This window comes from Perognathus longimembris, chromosome 5, assembly GCF_023159225.1.
Source record: "Perognathus longimembris pacificus isolate PPM17 chromosome 5, ASM2315922v1, whole genome shotgun sequence".
Taxonomy (NCBI): domain Eukaryota; kingdom Metazoa; phylum Chordata; class Mammalia; order Rodentia; family Heteromyidae; genus Perognathus; species Perognathus longimembris.
In genome coordinates this window covers 67005634-67028470 of record NC_063165.1, presented here as the reverse complement: position 1 = coordinate 67028470, position 22837 = coordinate 67005634, and the positions used below count along the sequence as shown (strand labels likewise).

Here is a 22837-nt window from a genome sequence, read left to right as displayed (position 1 = left end):
TTTTTATTATCCTCAAACAGTTGTACAAAAAGATTTCAATCAGAAGGGGTGTGGCTCAAGCCACCAGCTTTAAGTGCAAAAACTAAGAGCATGAGGCTGAGTTCAAGTGCTAATACCAACACATGCATACATACATATGTCCTCCATTTATATCACCCCTTTCATCATTGTGCATCCCCATATCCCATCCCTGACCACATTCTAAAGTTCCCTAGTTTTGCTGGGTGCCCGTGGTGCATGACTGTAATCCTAGCTACTCAGGAGTCTGAGATCTGAGAATCATGTATTAAAGCCAGGCTGGCTTAAGGATTTTTGCTGCAAGGGGAATTGAAATGGGATCCTGTAAGTGGAGATGGTGAAGCTAAGGAAACAGAAATAAGACAGATAGGTAGAACAATACTGAAGAGGATGAAAGAGAGGAAATTACCATCTGATGTGCCTAAGCAGTCAAGAGGGAGGGATGGTTTCTGATGCCAACGGAGGGAGTTGATTTAGGTGGGGGCATGAAAATGGAAAGGAGGCAAAGATCCAGTGCTTCGAGGCACTCTGCTACTGCTTTAGCTTTCTCAGTGAAATAGGAACCATGATCAGCTAAGAGAGAGGACTAAAGGAAACTTACACAATTTAAAATCAAAATTAGAAGATACGAACTATTCAGTTGAACTGTCTAAATTTTACATTTTATACTAAACTACTTTAACGAAGTTAGTTTAATTGGTATCAAAGAACTCTTAATTTGTATACAAAGAACTCTTTAAGCCTGTGCTGCTTTTATGTACACATAGAGAGAAGCAACTATTTCAGGATGTTTGTATAATTCACATTTAATTTGTGGAAGTCATAGTTGTCCCTTCTTTTAAGCTCTTGCCAATATTTCCCTGTCAATAACTTTTATTAATTCAAATTTCATTTGTAGCCATCATTCTAAAATAGATAGGGTCTGCTATTACCAAGTCAAAATTTAAAAATCTGTTCTTTGGTTAATTTTTAAACAAATTTAGCTATCCTCTTTTTTATGTCTCTCAAGCCTATTTTTCTTCAGCTAGTTTTTGCATTAGATGTGATCTTTAGCCAGTTTTGTATCTGGAGGCATTTCTTCTCCTGAACAAATTTTGCTATTTTGCTCATTATTTTCAGTAGTATTGACTGGACTGGATATAATTAACAGTAATACAAAAGCATGAAACATGGAATATTTAATCCCACCTGGCGTAAAATGGCAGGGTGAAAATGTCCACCCTGGGAATCCAGCACATGACAGGTTTCCCTTTTAAGGAAAGGTGGCCTCGATCCTTTTAAACTCAGGCAAGTAAATTCCAGTGTGGGACCTACTGAAGTTCTCTGGGTAAAGATAATTAGAATTAGCCACTACTTTCCAAAATTGGAATGCATCTATATGTCTGGAAAGTATAGCTGAATGGTAGAATTTTTGCTTAACATGTGCAAGGCTCTGAGTTTGTTTCCCTGTTCTGATACATACATACATAGATACATATACACACGTGTATGTGTATTTGTATATATATTGGACAGCATTTTTTATTATAGAGTATAAGTAATGAAGGACAAAACCTGTAAAAAATCCTGTAAATCCATTGTTCATTACTTTAAGGCGCCTTGCAAAGAATTACAAAGCGCTCCATTAAACCTTGTGCTGCTTTCATAGTACACATAGAGTGAAGCAGCTATTGTAGGATATTTGTATAATTCACATTTAAAAAGGATGAGACAAGAAGCTTGAGTAATTCTAAGGATGTAGGGGGGAAACCTCAATTCATGGTAAGACAGAAAAATTTATATTTTATCCAGCACAACACAAAGCAGGCAAGGAAAATATACAGCTTCATTTTATGGAGGGGAAAATGGAATGTCACTGAGGTTAAGTTACTACTTGATATTCAAAGGGAGCAACAGAGAAGAGTGAGAAGAGAAGGTCCAGGCCCCTCCCCAGAGCTCCACGCTCCTTTCACAACCAACTTGATCAACTGGGGCTTTATTTTCTAAACATTTTGGACACCAAAACTTCTGTCCGAAATAGCATCATTCTTTGCTTTGCAGTAACTTTGTCCTTTACCTTGCTTTAGGAAGACTTCTTCCATCAGGAAGTTACCAAGGTCCCCTTGCTTACAACCTTTGCTATGCTTTTTTCATAACCATACAGCAAGCTTGGCATCTTAGTGGTTCTTCCAGAAATGTTACCCCAACCCCATTTGGGTTTCTTGTTTAGATTGTCATCTAAGAGAAACTCTGCCCATCTATAAATAAATCATGAAGTCCTTGCTCCCCTTTACAGTGCCTGATTTGTCCCATTCTACCACTTCTGGACATGCATTGTTGTTACAGCCTTAGTATGTCTCTGCTCAGAATTCTTTGTTCTTCAAAGGCAAGTTTGATTGCATTGATTTATCAATGTATCCCAAACCTAAAATCAAGCTTGCCTATATGGTTCATGTATTTATCAACTGACTTGCCCCCCAAGGAAGACCCTAAAGTGAAATATTTTAATATTTTTATTCTAAAAGGTCACAAATGCCAATTTTGGGTTAAATGATATCTTAGTTGAAAAAAATTAACAAAGGAGAAATGTTTTAAAGTCCTGTTATATGTCTATAAATGCATTCCTGATACCCAGATAACTCATGCAAAATCATATGCAGTGATTTTCAATAAAAAGGCCTCTAAACCAGTTGTACAAATTGGATTCTATCTGATTGGAAGCAATTTTTCTCTTCAAATCCCATTGGAAAGATTCTTGAAAAGACCTTGAAGCCACAGACAAAGTTTATTTGAAAACACAGTTTAAAACTGCACAGATATAAATACAATTTAATAATGTGAAAAAGGCAAGACATGCCTCCAATAATAGTACAAAAATACTACCTTAACGTGGCAAACCATAAGCTATCTGAATAAATTAAACACATCAATATGTTATTTTTATAGTCATAATTTTATTCAAAAAGCAATTTAGAGAAAGACTTAAGATGAAGCCTTAGTACCCCACAGTTGTGCTGTGATACATATTGTTACTAACTCCCACAGTACCACCACATAGTATGTCAATAACTTTTAGATACTTCATTGCCATTAGTTTACTATTATAAATCACTTAATTTAGGTTCATATTAGTTTAGACACTCATAACATTTAAAGTTAATTTTTTCTGTTATCCATTTCAGCTTGAAAATGAATCCCTCAAATTTACACATTATTGAACATAATGAGGAAACATCACAGAACTTTTCTTAAACAATAATTTTAGACTATTTATGCAATATTCATAGATATACAAAATATATAGAAATGTCCTTTCTAAATAGTTAATAAATGTTCATTATAGTTTGTAAAAAGTTTATTAAATTAATCAATTTTCAACCAATATAAACAAATTTGAGCAATCATAATTCAGAAGGGCTTGAGTCAGATGGTATTTATGAAAATTAAAGGAAATTAGTAAAAATTTAACTTTACTGTGTATGCTTTCATTACTGGTAACTAACTTAGTTGAAAATAAGCAGATTTTTTTCCACATGGCCAATCCTTTTATGATATCCATGAAAAAATGTTGCATATCTCAGTGAAAATGTCAGATGTTCAAATTACCTAGCTGAATGTGTACATCCCTCAGTCCTGTATGTTTCATACCATTTCCTGTTCTAAAAATGTCAAAGAAAAATCCAAATCAAACCTTACAGACTGTATTCTGAACAAAGAATCACTTCACTGCTGTTTGTTGTGTCAATGTTATTTTTAGGGCAGATTCTTCTAAATGTAGTCTACTGAGTGGTATGCTGCAACAATGCAAGTTTGTTTTCTCATAGAAAACAGGTCCTGATTAGTCTCTCCAACATTGGACCCTTTTTTCATCATGTGTTGTTCCAGTGTTTCTGCAGAGGATGTCGGTAGGGGAAACTGCAAGGCAAAGTTGCACATGAGAGGCTCACAAGACTCATTTATTCATTTTCTATTTCTTGCATCTTAGCTGTTCAAATGTCTCCATACAATGGACTTTTGCTTGGGTGGGGGAAGAGGGAGGGACTCAGTTCTTTGAGAGTGTGTGTTTGTGTGTGTGTGAATATAAGATTGTAAAAAGGGGGTAATGAAGCTGTTATTATATAAGACCCCCACTATTTTACTGAGGTCTCTTCATTTCCAGTCTCCTCACAATATTAAGGTCACAGAACAAGGCAAGAGAAGACTTCAGAGATGAATCCTGGTGACCATGAAATTATCTTACATGCCCTAATTTCACTATTTTTACACCTATTAACCAAATCCAGTTTTTCAAAGGATACTAGCCCAAATGACTACAAAGATGGCTGTGTCTGCCATGATTTACACCTCCCCCAACTTTGTGTCACATTTTGTCATCTCCATAACAGGTATGGGAATTAAAGCCCCAATTTTATTTATCCTTATCATAATTTTCATGTGACCAACCTTAATCTACCTTCTTTATTTAAAATATGAGTTTTGCTAATTCATTCCCAGACTTCAATTTTTTTGAAATACATCATCAAGAATTTAGAGTCTAATTTTTTTTGTGTGTGCTGAGGTAAAAACAGTTCAGTTTAGTGCATTTGGACACATGGATTGGTTTCAGATTTGGCTCCATTATGCCTCAGTTTCTTCGAAAGAAAAGCACATGGACATCCCTTCGTGGGTTCCTCAGAGATTAGTTGGGCACTGGCTACATTGCAGCACAAATCCAGATGTGTATCTGTCAAGTTCGGTGTGAAAGCCTGAGAACCTCAAGGATAGGACAATAAAAGAAAACAGACAAACTAAAATACAAAGTTCATGACAATTCTGTCCTGCTCAGAAGCAAGGAAAAAAAGCTAACCTATGAGACTGGATCATGCACTGTGTGAGTTTACATTCAGTAAAGTTATCTTGCATGCTTTGGTTATTATTTGAGTAGGCAGATTTGTAAGTACTTATGCATGCAATATTTTGTACCTGAGGTTATATGTTTTGCTCTTTTAAAAAATGCCTTTTTACAAACTTTGTCAGAGTTCATCTATGAGTACTCTTTAAAAATATATATGTATGTATGTATCTACTTCTTAGTTCAAAACAGCTTAATTTCAATCAGTTCTACAAACACTGAAATGAGAAGGAAAACTGTGGACAATCTGAATAGAGAATGAATTTTCAACTGTTTTCAAAGGTAAAATCAGATTTGTGTCTCTGTAATGATCTCTAAAATAAGAGGGCTCAAACAGATGGCACATGAATGAATAAACCTTCCGAATATCCTGTTTCCAGGATGCTTCTAGAAGCATTTCAAGTGGTCAAACAACCATATCAGTTCTACCATAACAACTACATTCAAGTTCACTCTAGTCTTTTGGAAATGACCCAGCAGCAAATGAGGAAGGCACACAAAATGACCATCTTGCTTTCTTGATATGCCCCAGGAACTCTTGTATAATTCATTGGGGAAAGAGTTTAAGAGCCTTAAATGAAACTAGCTATTATTGTTTTCCAATCTTGTGTGGCACGAAAAATTCATCTTTACAAGAATTTAGACATAGGCTCAGTGACCAACCTAGTAAGTGTTCTGCTATGAAAGAGTATGATCTGACACTCTGAACATGACTATGTCCTACCCAGAACTGTATTACACATGTGCCATTCTAGGAGGATCTAAGTTGGCTGGAAAACACATGCCATAGTTTTCTATTAAAGTTTCCCGATGATGTTTGGAGAATACAGAGGAAAAACAGGGTCACTGAAATTAACCCAGTTAGAAAGCTTTTATTCTCCCTCAATCTCTTCCTCACAGATTAGGGACAGGGACACATAGATATGATTTATCAGATATAGTTATATTTTATAAATTAGCAAACATCACTGACGCTCTGTGAACTTTCATCCATTGACTGTACTGTCAGGCCTTGAAAGTCCCTTGGTGTAATTGAGGGGTCACATAGCAAATGAGTCCTTTGCCTCTAGAGCCTGTTGTTGCTCACTGACATGATCAAAGCTTTCCCAGAGGGCCTCCACAGGGGACTGAAGACAGTGTTCTAACTGGAAAGAGCAAGTAAGTGGCAATTTCTTGCCATGAAGATGATATGCCCAAAACAGTTCTGCCTTACAAACAGTGTATACATAAAATGCATATTGTATATTGAATAAAGACAATTCTTGTTTTGCTGTTTAATTTGTGGTGATGTTCTTTGTATAAAGTTTCATTCATTTTTTAGTAATCACTTTTTACTTGACTTTGTAAAGATTTTAAATAATACAAATATTTTAGGCATTAATTCTGGATGTTTTGACAGGTAGTAGGCTATAAAAGCTTTAGTGCTGATGGACACCAGCAGGAAAAGAAAATCAACTCTCCCCTGAAACAACTTCCTGAAGTTTGAAATTACTTTGGACTCCAATAGCAAAATGAACTTGGTCACAATATTACTTTAGGGCTTTGAATTGTTATTTATATCAAATATGTCTTTCTAGCGGAGCTGAGAATGCTGCAAATCTTTATCATTACAAATTCAGTCCTCTCTAGAAGAACATCACACACAGAACAGGCTCATGGAGAATCCTTTGTTCAGAGGGCCTTAACGTCCTCCAGTCAGCAAGTATGCAGCCTGTGGGAAGAACAGGAGGTGAGAATATTTAAGCAGACAGTTGCCATGGGATAGACACTGGTACCAAGAATTCTTCCGATTATTTCGAATTCCTAACACTCTACAGAGTGTTATTCTTGAAAATATTGTGGTGTTTTACTTGGCTGCACAGACTTAGAGAAATGTGTTTCAACAGTGTGTTGTCACTCTTGCTCGAAGGTGAATGCCTTGCTGCCTCTCCTTCCTGCTGTCAAGTTGGGGCCATTGCCCAGCTCTGCCAAGGCTGAACTGATGAATAGCAAAGCCTATGCCCAGCATGGTGCTTTCTCTCATCTCCTTGTCTTTGTGAGCTAAGTAGGTTATGCTAGCGATAAGCCTCAAGGATTTGTGGTGTTGTCTTAACAAGGATGGGCTTAAGGCAACACTACTGGACTTCAATCCACAGAGAGACTCATAGCTAGAAGTCTGATCTCTCAGTGTGTGTGCTCATTTCCTCCTCACTGGTAGCCAATTCGCCAGGCTTTGACACCCTTCTTTTTTTTTTTTTTTTTTTTTTTTTTGCCAGTCCTGGGGCTTGGACTCAGGGCCTGAGCACTGTCCCTGGCTTCTTTTTACTCAAGGCTAGCACTCTGCCACTTGAGCCACAGCGCCACTTCTGGCCATTTTCTGTATATGTGGTGCTGGGGAATTGAACCCAGGGCCTCATGTATATGAGGCAGGCACTCTTGCCACTAGGCCATATCCCCAGCCCGTTTTTGACACCCTTCTTGTTTCTTTTGTGTCAGAACTGGGGCTTGAACTCAGGGCCTATGCATTGTCCCCTTAGTTTTTTCCTTCAAGGCTGGTGCCCTAGCACTTGAATGTTAGCTCCACTTCGAGCTTTCCTGCCTAGCTAGCCTTGAACTGCAATCCTCTGATCTCAGCCTCCCTTACAGGCATGAGCCACCAGTGCCTGGCTGATTCCAATTTTTATAATTATATTACAGACAGAATTTTCATTATCAAAGAATACATAAAAGTTGGGATCAGGATATTTTGGAGAAGACTGTGGAAGATGGAAGGAGAGAAGAATAGGTCAACTTATGATGTTTGGTTAGCATTGTGCAAATACTTATTCTAATATTTAAAAAACTGTTCCTTTCAAAATAATCACCAAGCCCCAAACACTCGCAAAATGCTCTAAAACACTAAAGTGGAAATTTACCAATCACATAACACACCTGCCAATAGAAAGTTCCTGATACTGGCTGTTTAAAATAAGTGCCAAAAGGGCATGCATTTTTCATAGTAAACCATGGACTTCCAATAACATCTAGTGACAAAATATTGATCTGTTGCTTACAATGCAAGAAGGTGAGCAGTTCAGGCTAGTATGGAACTGAGAAAGCACATCATTTTAAGGAAAAGTGTATTTATCACTTTTAAGAAATATCATTTCAAACTGTAACAGTTTAAAAGGAATATTGTTGTACAGGGCAGTTAGAAAGCCAGCAAAATATGACAGCTAAGCAAAGTTAATGCAAACTCAGTAGAAAGCATGGTCTCATCGAGATTTCTCCCTGCAGAGAATCATGAAGAGACAGTATCTTGTCTCTTATTGAAGTTCACACAATTTTAAAATGCATATCACTAATATGTGTTTGACATATTCACACACTATGTCAGGTCTGCTTTAGGGAAAACACTCCTTCCAAGCCCTACACTATGAACAAGTATTTTCCATAATATTTTATTTGGTCCACTTAATAATTCTGAGTTCTTAAACCTTTCACCCCCAAGTTAAAAATTGGAGCAACAAAACAGAACTCCAGCAAGGCATAAATAAGATATTAAAGTGCATATATACAATCCCAGAAAAGTTTTGATTGGGAACAGCAAAAAATTCTAGTGCAAAACTGCTTTTGCCAGCAAAGCTCCCTCCCTGGAAACACAGGGCTACAGTAAAAGTGAAAACTGGAACAGGGTTAAGCAATGTCTGTCTTTAGTTGAGTTAATATATGTGCATGCACCAATGGCCCAAACTATGTTCAGTCTCGCCAAAGAGGGAATTTCAGGGGACAGGTGAGAAATAGTCTGAATTCCCTCGGCTCAGGCAGGGCTTTCTTCATGGGTCATGTGAACAACTTCCTCAGCTGTGCCCTCGGGGGCAGATGAACTTGTTTCACAATGCTCTTGCAACTCATGAAGAGTACACATGCTTTATCTTGGCTTATCTTCAGTCTTTCAGTTCTGTTGTATCTCACCTTGACTCTGCTCACAACGTTTTGTGCTTTTGGATCTGAACAGAGATTGGGCATTGTCAGTAGGAGCTAATTCCCTTGGGTTATATGATCATGGCCTTTTGAATATCTGATATATCTGTTTTGAAATTCATAATAAAATATCTTTTTTCACTTCTCAGTACAATAACACGGGTGAGGGATTATTCTTTATTTTTAAACTTTTTTTTCCTTCAAGGATCCAAGTTGAAAGCTCTTAGAAGAACATCCAGGTCACCAAGGTTGGCTGCCTGGAAGAGTTCTGGTTGGTCCATCAGAGACAGTGCAATTCGGAGGGCAGCCCAGATATTACCAGAGATTGCAGGGTGAGGAACTTGCTGTTGATTCCTGCTCTTTCTTTGCAAACTGAGGGCCGTGAGAAAGTTGCTGACCGCTTCTCTAAGAGGGGAGAAAAATAAAACTGAAAAATCTTCAAATGCAAATAATTTCAGAGGTAGCATGCTTAAACAAATAGATAAAAGTTCCTTCAGTATAAAATCCTCAATTACCTCTCTTCTGGGTTGCATGATCAGGAAAAACAACTTTCTGACTTCTTTATTGTTTTGAGAACAAGAAGTGTTAAATATAGTGAAAACAGAAAGGAAAGGAAGCAAACTATTTTAGAAATGGCACATGGAAAGGAGTAAGAACAGCAAAATCATTGCTGACTGACTCATTCATTCCTTTGATTTTTTCCCCTGCTCTAGGAAGGATGGTGAAGACTTAATCCATTTGCAGATGGAATTTATAGAACTCGATCTTGAGAGAATTTGCTCCACTCAGAAATAAAGTAGTGTAATTTTACTGCTGGTGGTAAAAATATGGGCTATAGGTTGAGGTGGAGTTTGCCTCTATTTTTAGAACACATGGGCTTGAGTCCCAATTATTTACTCTTATACAAATTGATTATCTTCAAGGCTTAATCCTTGAGTGTAAGCAAGACATTTTCAGAAAACATGAAATAATGTCACTCTTCTCTCTAAACATAGTTTTGTTTTGGAAAATAGTTATTGTCTTATAAAATATACTATTTATATTAAAATGCCATGAGTTTTATACTTGTTAAATTAAAAATGTTCTCAATCTAATTTCTAATACTATATATGTTGATAGATATAAGCCACATAAGCAAAATCCTTTTGACATTCTCAATAATTGCTATCAGTATAAAGGGCTCCTGAGAACACAGTTTGAGAGCAGCTAAGTTAGATGCTAAAGCAGTTCTAGTGCCTGACTGTGCCTGCACACCGTGTCCCTGTGTGCTGTCGGCCTCCGCAGCAGTTCTGGGTCTCTCTAACCTTGTATTTGGAGGAATAATCATGCCACCTTCATTTGTATGTGCTTTACTTTTCTCAAAAGCTTTTCACATACTTGATCTCACTGAATCCCAGAAGGTAGTTATTAAGAATTCAAGAAAAAGCCCCAGTGAGGCTGGATTTCTAACTTCAACACACAGGATCTAGGCATGTGCTGTGCATATTGTTAGATCAGCCTGGAAATACAACATAGTTGGTAAAGATCATGTTGTATGTAGCATATTGGGCAAAGAATTAGGGTAGGTTTCCTGGCTCTGGGTTCCTGGTCACTCAAGTAAGAGTAGAGTGATTTATTCATGGATAGGCAAAGGGAATCCATGACATAGTCTTTTCTAGCTCTCCTTATGAGGTGGTAGCTTTAACAGCAATGTCTCTCCCAGTTTGCCTTCGTGATCCTAGACCTGTGAGAATTCTGGGGAAGAAGATTTTAAATCCCCCCTTCACCAGCTGCTCTCAGTCCTGAGCGTGTGCTGGTAGTGTCTGAGGTATTTGGAGAGGAAGAGAAGAATGGTTAAATTTATTAAACATACCAAGCTGTGAAAGGATTTTTATTAAAAAAAAAAGTCTAATATTGTTCCATAACTTGTCCTTTTGGGGGACTCAGAATAGTGTGTGTGTGTGTGTGTGTGTGTGTGTGTGTGTGTGTGTCTGTATTTGTATAAAAAGTTTTCAGTCTTTAATTCCCCTTAACTTTTTTAACTTCTTTTTTTTCCCCCCCCCCCAGTCCTGGGGCTTGGACTCAGGGCCTAAGCACTGTCCCTGGCTTCTTTTTGCTCCAGACTAATGTTCTACCACTTGAGCCACAGCACCATTTCTGGCTTTTTGTTTTTATGTGGTGCTGAGGAATCAAATCCAGGGCTTCATGCATGCAAGGCAAGCACTCTATTGCTAAGCCACATTCCCAGCCTCCAAGTCTTTAATTCCCATTTCCTCCAAGAGGAGTAAGATATGTTTCTCTTTTTTATTTCTCCTTACTTTAACCCTGTTATACTATGATAAATCCTTGTTAAAACAAAGTTTCCAAAAGCATTGCACATACAACTTTAAATTGTTTGTGCATGCTGTCATGTTTAATGAAAAGTCCATTCATTAAAAAATCATTCACTTTATAGTAGCTTTTATACTAATACTAAAAACACTACTAACAAAGGGATTAACTTCCTCATTTTAAAAAGGTTAAGTTATAATCTGGAGCTCCTGTTAACAAAGGACAACAGTCTAAAGTATACTCAAGTTTCACACCAACAAACTCCTTTCTTTACTTCCACTGTATACAGACCAAGACTTAGCTTTGATACTTTATGGAATATGTGAGATGATAATTGTTAAAGCTATATACATAGACACTTGCAGGTCTTGAGGAATGTATCTTTCATGCAAGTGGAAATATTTGTACCTGTTTCTGGCTTGCTTCTGAGCCTTATCCCTACTGAATGTAGGTGTAACTTCTTAGCTTTAATCTTAGATTATTTCCACTTAACTTTTTGTCCCCCTCAGGAAACAACACAAACTACCATTTCTCAAGACTTTGCACATTTGGTATATTTAAAGATACATAAACCTTAGTTGGGATGTGCAATTATTGATCAGGATTAGATTTAGCAAAGATCCAGGACACATTTAAACTGAATTTTAGATGAACAATAGCATTTAGTACTTGAGAAATACTTAATATTAAAATTATTTGCTATTTTTCTGGAATTTAAATATAACAGGGCATTCTGGCAACCTCAAATTGACCTGCTCTTGTGGGAGTTAAGGATTTAAACTTCACACTTCAGGAGTTTCAAATGCCTTTTTGTCATAGTCTGTGAATGCCAACAAAACATTCGATTGCTTCAAGTATTTTCGACACAAAGCAGCTGTAATGATGAAAATCTAATCTAGACACTTTAAACAAGCTTGTTTTTGTTGAATTTAATATCTACATGTTACATACTTTTATTTTTTCCTTATTTTACAAAAGGACTTCAGGTGTCTCATAAAATTATGTATATATATATATGTATATGTATTATAAAAATATATAGAGGAAGTAGTGCTGTGGCTCAAAGTGGTAGAGCACTAGCCTTGATCTGAAGAGCTCAGGAACATTGTTCAAACCTAGAGTTCAAGCCCCCAAACAAAACAAAAAACCAAAACTGAGTTATAAAAATATAGAGAGAATTATATATGCATATATATTATGTGTGTTATAAATATTTGTATAAAAATATAAAGTCTAAAACTGTGCATAAAAGTCAGGTAAGGAAAACCAGATGAAACTAGGAATGAGGTTAGTATAGAAATGGACTCCACCAGGCAGGCTTCAGAGAGCTGATCCATGGAGAAGTGCTGTAGCTTCAAATCTGCACAGGTGATGAAAGAACACATCTGCGAGAGTATAGCTGAGCATCCACAAAAATCAAACAAACCAGCTGCTCAGAGAAGAATCACTCAGCTCTTCCTGGTTTTGACCTTAGAAAAATCTTCGCAGGGGCTGGGAATATGGCCTAGTGGTAGAGTGCTTGCCTTCATACATGAAGCCCTGGCTTCAATCCCTCAGCACCACATATGGTGCCAGAAGTAATACTGTGGTTCAAATGGTAGAGTGCTAGCCTTGAGCAAAAAAAAAGAAGCCAGGACAGTGCTCAGGCCCTGAGTTCAAGCCCCAGGACTGCCAAAAAAAAAAAAGTGACCTTCTTATAGAAAAATCTTCACAGAAGAACACGATGTAATTGAATGGCTAATGTTCTTTGTAAGATCCTTTAAGTAAAAATGCAAAAACTGTTTTCTAAGGCCTTAGTATATGACAGCTAAAAAATATACGAAGCATTTGTTCAGATGACAAAATGCAATCCAGTTATGTTGTTTGCTGATTATTTATCTGAACAACTAATCAAGAATACTGATGATGACAATAGCCATAAAAATAAATGCTTACTAGGTACTGAGCATCTGCTCATAGACGTCTAACCTGTCCAGTGAGACAGCAAGATATTCATATTGTCTAGCTTGCTCAACATACACACAAAGAGACTGAGCTCAAGTTATATGCCTACTACTATAAAACTTGTAAATTGCAGAGCTGTAACTTGAGCATAACCTTGTCTGTAAATGAAAGCATGGCTCTTTTTGAGAACAGAGAAAGGTTTACATGGTCTTAAGGTGTTGAAAATAACATTTAGTTTTCATGTTTAATTATGAAAATAATGTTTGTTTATTTAGAAATTAAAAAATAGAAAAAAGAAAGAAGTAAATGACATCCACATTTTCATTGCCCTAAATAAATAAAGGACATTTTTGGTCCTTGTTAATGGGTAGAGACAGAGAAGACAGAGTCCTAAGTGACAGTGACAAGTCATGAGAAAATGATTTCTAACCATAAACTCATTAATTTTTCTCTTTGGTTTCTGTTCTAACTTTATTCATACTCAGTTTAGAAAACTTGCATTCTTGGCTTTGCTTCACTGAATACTAGTTTGAGGATCTTCTGAAGTTATTTTGCCAAGTCCTCTAAACCACTCCCCTGATTATCTGATCTCCGACCCTTAAGTGGAATATAAAAAATTTTACAAAAGCCCTTAAAAAATTTTAGATTGCTCATGGTTCACAAAAAGTTGTCCTTAGGGATGCTGAGAACTTAAGAGAACTTGTCCTAACCTCAGCCAGCTGAATCAGAGCCTCCAAGAGGAGTGGCCTGCTCTTCCTGAGAGTCCTGGATGGTTGGAGTTCTCCATAGACAGAGCCCAGGAGCACGCCTTCTACTTAATCAGGCCTCAGGGGCAAAAGGGTCAGCAAGGGGGAAGTGTGTGGATCAAAGGAGATAGTATTCTTACAGACAACCTGTGAGGTTATTCTGCCTCTGAGGCGGGTCCTGAGCATGATGGGTCTCGCCTGTACACACGTTACCTGTAGGCACCCAGGTTGATGCAACTGATCCCCAGGTTGTATCTGGATCGAATGAAGCCTGGCTGGATCTCCAGTGCTCGAGTATAAGCTTCCACAGCTTCCTCACTTCGGTCTCCATTGGCCAGCGTCGCTCCAAGACGGTTCCATAATGAATAGTCCTGATGGAAAAAGTCAGATCTGTCTAACAACCACAACCATATGGGCAGCAAACCTCCTGTTTCTCTGCAGAGGAAAAATTATCCAGTGTTCACAGACCAGGATCATGGTGAGCAGTTAATATTTGATGCTGGCATGAAGTTGATATTTCTATTTTAGACACTTCAGTGGTAGGTATCAGTACCAAACAAGCCATTGGAAGCGTGGAAATAAATAGCGTGTAGACCAAATCAAAGTGCTTGGAAAGCAAATGAAAAGCAGTGATTTTGAAAGGGTGATCTAAAAATGACCTTTGAGACAGCTTTTGTGTTGTAGCTAAACTGTTGGTGCTATAGATTCTTCTTACTGTTTACAGGTGTTAATTTTGCTTATGCTCCAAAATGTGCATGATACATTTTTAAGTAGTATTTTAAAAACATCGTTTTGTAAAACTTACTACCCCCTAGTATAAATTTAATTGAATCTATACCATTTGTTCAACTTACTCAAATTAAGTTGGCACAGGATTTAATCCAACACATCCTCCACCAAGGCCAATTCAGTGTGGAAATGTGGAACTATAGGCAGTCATTGTGGCTTGATGCCAGATTACATGTGTGATGACAAATGAAGTTGTTAAGGTCTTCTAATTCTGTATGGGTACTCTTAAGATTATTTTGTTATAAAAAGTTAATGAGCCTCCTTGTCATATTTGCAGCTATTTCTAAAAAAAATGGTATTTCAAAAACAAATGACAATAATGTGGGTGGATTCTTTAGGATCATGAATAGATCATGTGGTTTTACCATAGTTGCCAAGTGGTTGGACGCAGCATACCTGAAAGTGTATGTTTGTGTTTGTTATATTTTTTTTCACATTTTGTGAACAAAGCACATTTATTAAAAAATTAAAATAGAAAAAGAAATAGCATGTAGAAGAAATGTATAATGGATAGCCCCGTAAAAATGTTAGTTACAGAGAACTTTATGATTTCATTCAGTGCTAGGCTTTTTTATTTTTTACCTCTGGCCGAACAGTTAAGGCAGCGTTAAATGCATCTATTGCTCTGTTAAACTCCCCGCTCAGATGGAACAGCACTCCCAGGCCTGTCTGCAGGTCTGGGTCAATCATGTCTCCATTTTGGTGGGCAGCTTCCAGATATAATTCTTTCACTCCTTCCAGAACAGAGCTACAAAAGAAAAAAAAGTTTATAATTCAAATAGCCTAAGTATAAATGACAGGCTGCTAACACTAATTTGACTTGATTAAATTTCCCATAAACTACGTAAGCCTAATAATGAGGCTGTTACTGCTAAGTGTTAGGACATACAATTGTTTTTCACAGATATGGACTATGCTAAGTAAAGCCTTCACAAGGAGTGTTCTGCTGACCCTGCATGTGCTCATGTAGAAACCCACAGCTAAGTTGTACAGAATATTGCTGAGAAAGGGTTTAGCATTAGGATTTGTGGGGGATAGAAAGTAAAATTCCTAGAAGAAACGACTTTTACTTACCTGTTTCTTAGGTTTTATAAAACAAAGAGCATCAGAAGTTACTATCCTTTAGGTGAATTATATACATTTGGCTATAAAATATGGTACTCAGATAAATGTGAGTGCCCAGTGTAGATCATATGTGGACATAAGATGTACCAGGTTGGCCAAGGGATGGCAGTTGTGGTGAGCATGTATCCTCCAAAAGCCCATGTGTTGAAGATTTGGTCAGCAACCTGTGGTGCTGTTGGGAGCTCATGGAAGCTTTGGGAGGTGGGACCTGCTCAAAGAAGTTGGGTCACTTGGGAGCATGCACCTAAAGGGGATAATTGTGATCCTGGCTCCCTTCTATCCTTCTTTGCTTCATGAGGTGAGAAGCTTCCCCTACCACGTGTTCTCACCATATGGGCTTCCTCACCACAGGCCCCAAAGTAGCCAGACCAATTGACTGTTGAGATCTCCAAACCTGAAACACAGGCAAGGTTTTCTTCCTTATAAGTGGACTACCTGGGCATTCTGTCACAGTGATTGAAAGCTAACTAATAAGAGGGCCTAGATCTCAGTATCAGTCTTTCTACTAAGTGCTATTCTTCAAGCAGAGTGCTGTCCTAAAAGCCATCCTGGAGTAAGATTTGAGGTTCACCACTTAACCTTAAGGTGATGAGTTGTGTCTGTAAGTATGTACTGCTTGCTACAAGAGATGGATACCTGTCAACTGGGGACTTAGACATTCTCCGAGTGAGGCCTGGAGATCCCTTCTTGCTTTTCACAAGGTATTTGTACTTTGGGTTTTGCTTGATCCAGTTCTTCAGAGCCTCGCAGGCATCTTGTTGATGGCCTGTGTTTGTGTAACTCACAGCCAAAGCCATCAAAGCTTTTAAATTGTTAGGCTGCAATTCTAAGCACCTTGAAAGAAAGCAAAACAAACAATATTAGTTTTACTTTTTAGCCAGCATCTGAAAGTTATATTTTAAAGAAACTGAGCACTTGTCCTGATGACTGACAGTTCTGGTAATCTTAACAAAGGGTTTTATAATGACAGGCTAGTGCTTACACATAAAGTATTAGCAGTTAATCTAATGAGATGTAAGGGTTACCACTATTCTAATACTGCTCTATTCCATTTTCTCTCCCAAACTGGATGTGAGCCAAATTTGGACATCCAGAGATGAGTTATGATTCTTATGTGTTCAGACTTATTGGAGAGACAGGCTAAGGCTGCTCTTCCTCACTCTTTTATACTGTCCTCTAGCAAGAATTTTTTTTAAGTTTTTATTATAAAACTCATGTACAGAGAGGTTACAGTTTCATACGTTAGGCATTGGATACATTTCTTGTACTGTTTGTTACCTCTAGCAAGCATTTTCCAAACTTCAAAGTGTGTGAGTTCTGAAAGGTGCCAGTGGTCCATGCTTATAATCTTAGCTACTTGGCAGGCTGAAATACAGTGTCTCAGTTTGAAGCTAGCCTGGACAGAAAAGTCTGAGAGACTCTATCTCCAATTTACCAGCAAAATACTGGACTGACGGCATGGCAAAAGTGGTAGAATGATGACCAAGCAAGCCACTTGAGAGGGTAAAGCCCTGAATTCAAGCCTTGGTACCTGCACACACACAAAATGTAGAAGTTCTGTATACAACTGTACATTCTAGTAAGTAGGCCTGGGGTGGGTGTCCAAGGGTGTGGCAAGTCTAACAAAGCTCTCAGAAAGTGGTAAGAGGTGTAGCATCCGGATGAGACTTAAGCAGCCAAGCCAGTGTTGTTTGTCACTTCCCAGGAAGATGTGAGCACTGGTTGAATTCTCAATTTTAAATGTGTTAATGCACATTTTCTGGTGAAAATTAAATCCACTAAAACTCGAGTTCCTCAGCTGCAACTAATAAAACTATAGGTTCTACAGTGTACCTGGGCATCTCGATTTCTCTCTTTCTTTCTCTTCCTCTCTCTCAAATAATTCCACTATGTCTGGGTGTGTAGGATTAAGAACCACTTCTCACAGAGGCTCCGATTTGGAGTGAGGGATGTATGTGTTACATACTGTCTGTGTGATCCCAGCCTTTCTTAATTCCTGCTTTGCTTGTCTGTAGGAGACAGCTGACAAAGTAGAGCAATACCCCAGGCACTTTGCCAGTGAGGTGCCAATGGAAACTTGAAATGTAGGAATACAGGAATATAAAACAATATAATTTTAAGAATTTAGAATGCTGCATTCTAATATTCCAAAGTTATATCATTCAAATAAGCAGAAATTATTTTGTATGCACATTCATCCATATACACATCTGTATAGAATATATGGATAGATTTGAGTATGTGTATTTTCTTTTTTCTTTTTTGTTTTGCCAGTCCTGGGCCTTGGACTCAGGGCCTGAGCACTGTCCCTGGCTTCTTTTTGCTCAAGGCTAGCACTCTGCCACTTGAGCCACAGTGCCACTTCTGGCTATTTTCTATATATGTGGTACTGGGAAATCGAACCCAGGGCTTCATGTATATGAGGCAAGCACTCTTGCCACTAGGCCATATCCCCAGCCCCTGTATGTGTATTTTCTCAGTATAGATTTCTATTAAAAGAATCCATGACAAAGGCCAGGAAAAGGGCAAGCCTATTTTTTAGAAAGTATTTTTCCACAATTTAAACAGGAGCACTAAGAAATAAGTGAATGAGTGTATACTTATGTTTTCTTTCTATCCTTACCCCTAAATATATCTTTCTTTCTTTTTTTTTTTTTTGCCAGTCCTGGGGCTTGAACTCAGGGCCTGAACACTGTCCCTAGTTTCTTTCTACTCAGGGCGAGCACTCTATCACTTGAGCCACAGTGCCATTTCCAACTTTTTCTATATACGTGATACTGAGGAATCAAACCCAAGGCTTCATGCATGCTAGGCAAGCACTCTACTACTAGGCCATATTCCCAGTTCCCCTAAATATATCTTGAGTCAGTATTTTGAGTATAATTTTCAAAAGAAATGGTTTAGATGCTGCAAAAAAAATAAAAAGTTAAGGCTGGGAATGTGGCTTAGTGGTAGAGTGCTGCCTAGCATGCATGAAGACCTGGGTTCGATTCCTCAGGACTGGCAAAAAAAAAAAAAAAAAGATAGAAAAAAGGAACTTTTAATTTAATGAGTTCCTTCCTTCCTTCCTTCCTTCCTTCCTTCCTTCCTTCCTTCCTTCCTTCCTTCCTTCCTTCCTTCTTTCCTTTTTCGTTTCCTTTCCTTTCCTTGTCAGTCATGGGGCTTGAACTCTGGGCCTGGGGTCCCTGAGCTCTTCACCTGAAGGCTACTGCTCTACCACTTAGAGCCACAGCACCACTAGTAGCTTGGGGGTAGAGTCTATGGGATTCTTTAGGTATAGGATCATGTCATCTGCGAAGAGAGAGAGTTTAACTTCATCTTTACCTACTTGGATCTCCTTTATATTTTCTTCTTGCCTGATTGCTCTGGCTAGGAATTCTAGTACTATGTTGAAGGAAAAAAAAAAAAAAAGAGCCACAGCACCACTTCTAGTCTTTTGGTAGTTAACGGGAGATAAGTGTCTCATGGACTCTCCTGCTCTGAACCACAGTCCTTTAGATCTCAGCCTCCTGAGTAGCTAGGATTACAGGCATGAGCCACCTACACCCAGCTAGTACTAATATTATGTAGATGAGAAGACACTGTGATTTAAGAAGATGATTTTATTATAAATTCTTATTTTCCAGAGCTAGGTATGAGTCATATGTGAAATATATGTCCTTATTTGGTTAAATTCATCTGATTGTCTTTTATTTAATAAGGGTCAAAGGACAAGCAGGAAACACAGGACGTCCATTGACAAAGTTCACACCATTCCCAAAATTTTACATTTAGCTTCAAGTACCTCTGGAGGGCGACAATGGCTGCTTGTTCATTTTCATTCTCTGCCTGTGTAATCCCAAGGAATTGCCATGCCTACAGAAATCACAGGAGACATTAGCATTGCAAGATGAAGCAGGATGTTAGCCCAGGTCAGATCCCCTATGCAAAACACTCCAACTCCAGGGTGAAAGCGATGGGGAAGGGGGTCAGTCAATCAAATAATTAATTCACTGATTACCTTATTTAAAAATATTAAAAAATGAATCCATTAATTACCTTATTTTTTCACTTATGAATTTGATATGGCAATGTTTACTTTTTCTTTTACCTTCCACAGTTGTTGGGTCAAATAATATCTCTCTCTCTCTAACACACACACACACACACACACACACACACACACACAAGCTTGTAAAATACATAGTGCTTATCAGTAAATATGATATTATTCTTTCATATATCTTCAAAAATCACAACATTTTAGCAGGGCTCCAGTAGCTCACACCTGTAATTCTAGCTACTCAGGAGGCTGAGATCTGAGGCCTGCAGTTCAAAGCCAACCCAGGCAGGAAAGTTTGTGATATTCTTTTATCTTCAACTAACCACTAAAAAGCCACAAGTTGAACTATGGCTTAAGTGGGAAAGTACTAGCCTTGAGGGGGAAAGGCTAAGGGACAGTGCTAAGATTCTAAGTTCAAGTTCCAGTAGCAGTGAGTGCACGCTGCACGCACACAGACACAGCCCCACACACTCACACACCAAAATTCCAATTCTTAGTTCAATCTTACTGGGCTGGAGACGTGGTTCAAGTGGTAAAGTGTTTACCTAGCAAACACAAAGCTGAGTTCAAACTCCAGTACAGGTAAAAAAAAATTAAATTTGTTGAAAAAGATATTTAGAACACTAGTGAGAAGTAAACTTACTCTTAGTACATACATCAATCATAGTGAATAAAAAGTATGAAGGCCCAAATTCAACGTGTCAGGTAATAGGCTAAATTGTTTTTTAGTATGAGCTATTTTAATCTTTGCAAATGCCTAATGAGATACTTACTATGATGATTTCCATTTTATATATAAGAGAGCTGAAACTTAAAAGGCTTAAATGATTTGTCTCTGGTGTCAGGGGTTTGTCTCAGGTAGAATAGGGGTTTGAACCTATAGACTTGGATAACCAAGTCTAGAAACTCAGCCACTATTCTCTATGTTCTATAAGCCTGTATGGGTTGGAGATGTAACAGACTGAGCTAGGCTAGTGGGAGCTTCTTAGGGTTAACCCATGTATGTCCCTGTCTATTTTTCCCACATCAGAGAAAGAGAAAGCATGACTGTAGGTCCATTAGGAGACTGAGAAAATGAAGAGTATTGGCCACCTCAGCATCTCCAGGGTCCTGAAGAATCGCTGCCTCCATGAACAGGATGGTGACTGGCAGGTCCCCCTCCTTCAGCCTTTTTAAGCCTTCTTCAAATGCTCCTGGCCAGTCCTTGAAGGGGTTTTCAGTGTGAAAGTAATATCCCTAAAACATAAAGATGGGTCATTGCTTAATCTATGATTTGATCCCTGCATTCTTGTACTCAGAATGATCTAGTTAATTTTAAATTTCATTATGTGATTTTTAGGCAATATGGAATAATCTACAAAGAAACTAAGTTATTCAGAATTCTGCCATCTAAACATGACCAGTGCTGATATTTTGGAGTTTGATTTCCTTCTGATATTTGTTTTGTTCTTTTTAGTATTCCTTTAAAATGACTGTTTCTTTGGACAAGTTTTTGCTGAGTGCTAAGTTTTGCTAAGTGCCCATCCCTCTGAAATGTTACTACCATATATTGTACATCTGTCTATGTCTTAAGACCTTTTGAAGAACTACAAACTGTGTGGTACTTATATTTTGTAATAGTTGTACTTTTACTCTGGCACAGAGCAAGTTTTTGCCCCCCCCCCCAAGGATGTATCATCCTTAAAAAAATATGCATCTTTTAAAGACACAGAGTTTTTAACTGGAAAAAATGTAAGCAATATAGGTTATATACATGGTCATATAGTATTTTCTCTGCAGATATAAATTAAACAAAAGGTTCACTTGCAGTCCTATTAGAGATCATTACACTTTTATTTCTTAAGTGTTTATGAATGTACTCAATTAATTTACTCAATTCTTATTGATGAACATTTGGTCATTCAAAAATTTCATCAGGCCCTTCTTCTATGGCCTAGTGGCAAGAGTGCTTGCCTCATATACTCATATACATGAAGCTCTGGGTTCAATTCCCAAGCACCACATATATAGAAAACAGCCAGAAGTGGCGCTGTGGCTCAAGTGGCAGAGTGCTATCCTTGAGTGGGAAGAAGCCAGGGACAGTGCTCAGAATTGAATATTATTGAGAATTATTCCACACAATGAGATGATTATATCTATATACATATATATGGTATTTTAATGTAAGAAATGTACACATTTCTTTCCATCTTTCAACTCATTTATAGTAAATTTATCAATATTTTCTTCCCACCAAGAATTTGTATTTCAAGGCACAGATTTTATAGCAACTGGACATCAGGTTTTCTGGGGCTGCCATCAGAGAAGTATCTCTAAGTATTTCCTTGAGGATTGACTTTCTGGCACTGAGATTCTTTTCTAGTCATTCAATGGCCACCTATGGAGTATACCTAAACTAAGCCCCATCCCTTCCCCCTTGCTGCTCACATCACTTCTGTTGTTGGTCCAGCAACGGGACTCGTGTGACTGTCTGACACACTGTGAGATTAGGAAGAGCTCTTGTTCAACTTTGTTCTGGACATTAGTTACTTCCACAACGGGCCACCAGTCAGGATCCAAATTCTGGTTGGCTGCCAAAGTATCTAGGAGCATTTCCTTCCAGCTGAACTACCTTCTCATATTGGATGGTTCTCTTGTTTCAATTTATCAGAATTTCTTCTAGGTCAGATAGACATGAAGTTAGTTATCTTTAAGTCTTATGTTTCTGACAAAGTAGTTATAGATTGCTCTATAAAACAGGATCTGAAGAAAATGAAGAAATTACTCATATGGGTAAGAAGAGAAGAAGAGCAGTTGTTGGTTACCTTCTCACTAGCTGAGATTGTGACTTGGTTCTGGGCTTCTTGGTTCTCAGATATCCAGTTCCTCCGCGCCATCTCTTCCCACTCTGCCTGCATCTTATCCCAAAACTCTGTATCTGACTAGAAAGTGGAGAAGAAAATGAAGAGAGAAGGAGTTAAAAAAGAGCAATACATTGTAGAGTATAATGTATTTACTCTTAGTGTTTTGTTTTGCAGGGCTGGGTATAATTGCTCTTTGATTATTCAGCTG

General features: G+C 38.0%; 1 protein-coding gene across 4 annotated transcripts in view; it reads right to left on the bottom strand.

Annotated features, from left to right (window-relative positions):
- Positions 1 to 7463: 7463 nt before the first annotated feature.
- Pex5l (peroxisomal biogenesis factor 5 like) overlaps positions 7464 to 22837 on the bottom strand; it is a 223746-nt gene continuing 208372 nt past the window's right edge. For all 4 annotated transcript variants that reach the window (XM_048347061.1, XM_048347062.1, XM_048347064.1 and 1 more), the window contains 7 exons: positions 22591 to 22707; positions 20879 to 21022; positions 19529 to 19599; positions 16381 to 16578; positions 15202 to 15367; positions 14044 to 14201; positions 7464 to 9235 (listed from right to left, as the gene is read on the bottom strand). In XM_048347061.1, coding sequence (XP_048203018.1) covers positions 9031 to 9235; positions 14044 to 14201; positions 15202 to 15367; positions 16381 to 16578; positions 19529 to 19599; positions 20879 to 21022; positions 22591 to 22707 — 1059 coding nt within the window. In that variant the 3' untranslated portion in view covers positions 7464 to 9030. The remainder of the gene's footprint in view (positions 9236 to 14043; positions 14202 to 15201; positions 15368 to 16380; positions 16579 to 19528; positions 19600 to 20878; positions 21023 to 22590; positions 22708 to 22837) is intronic.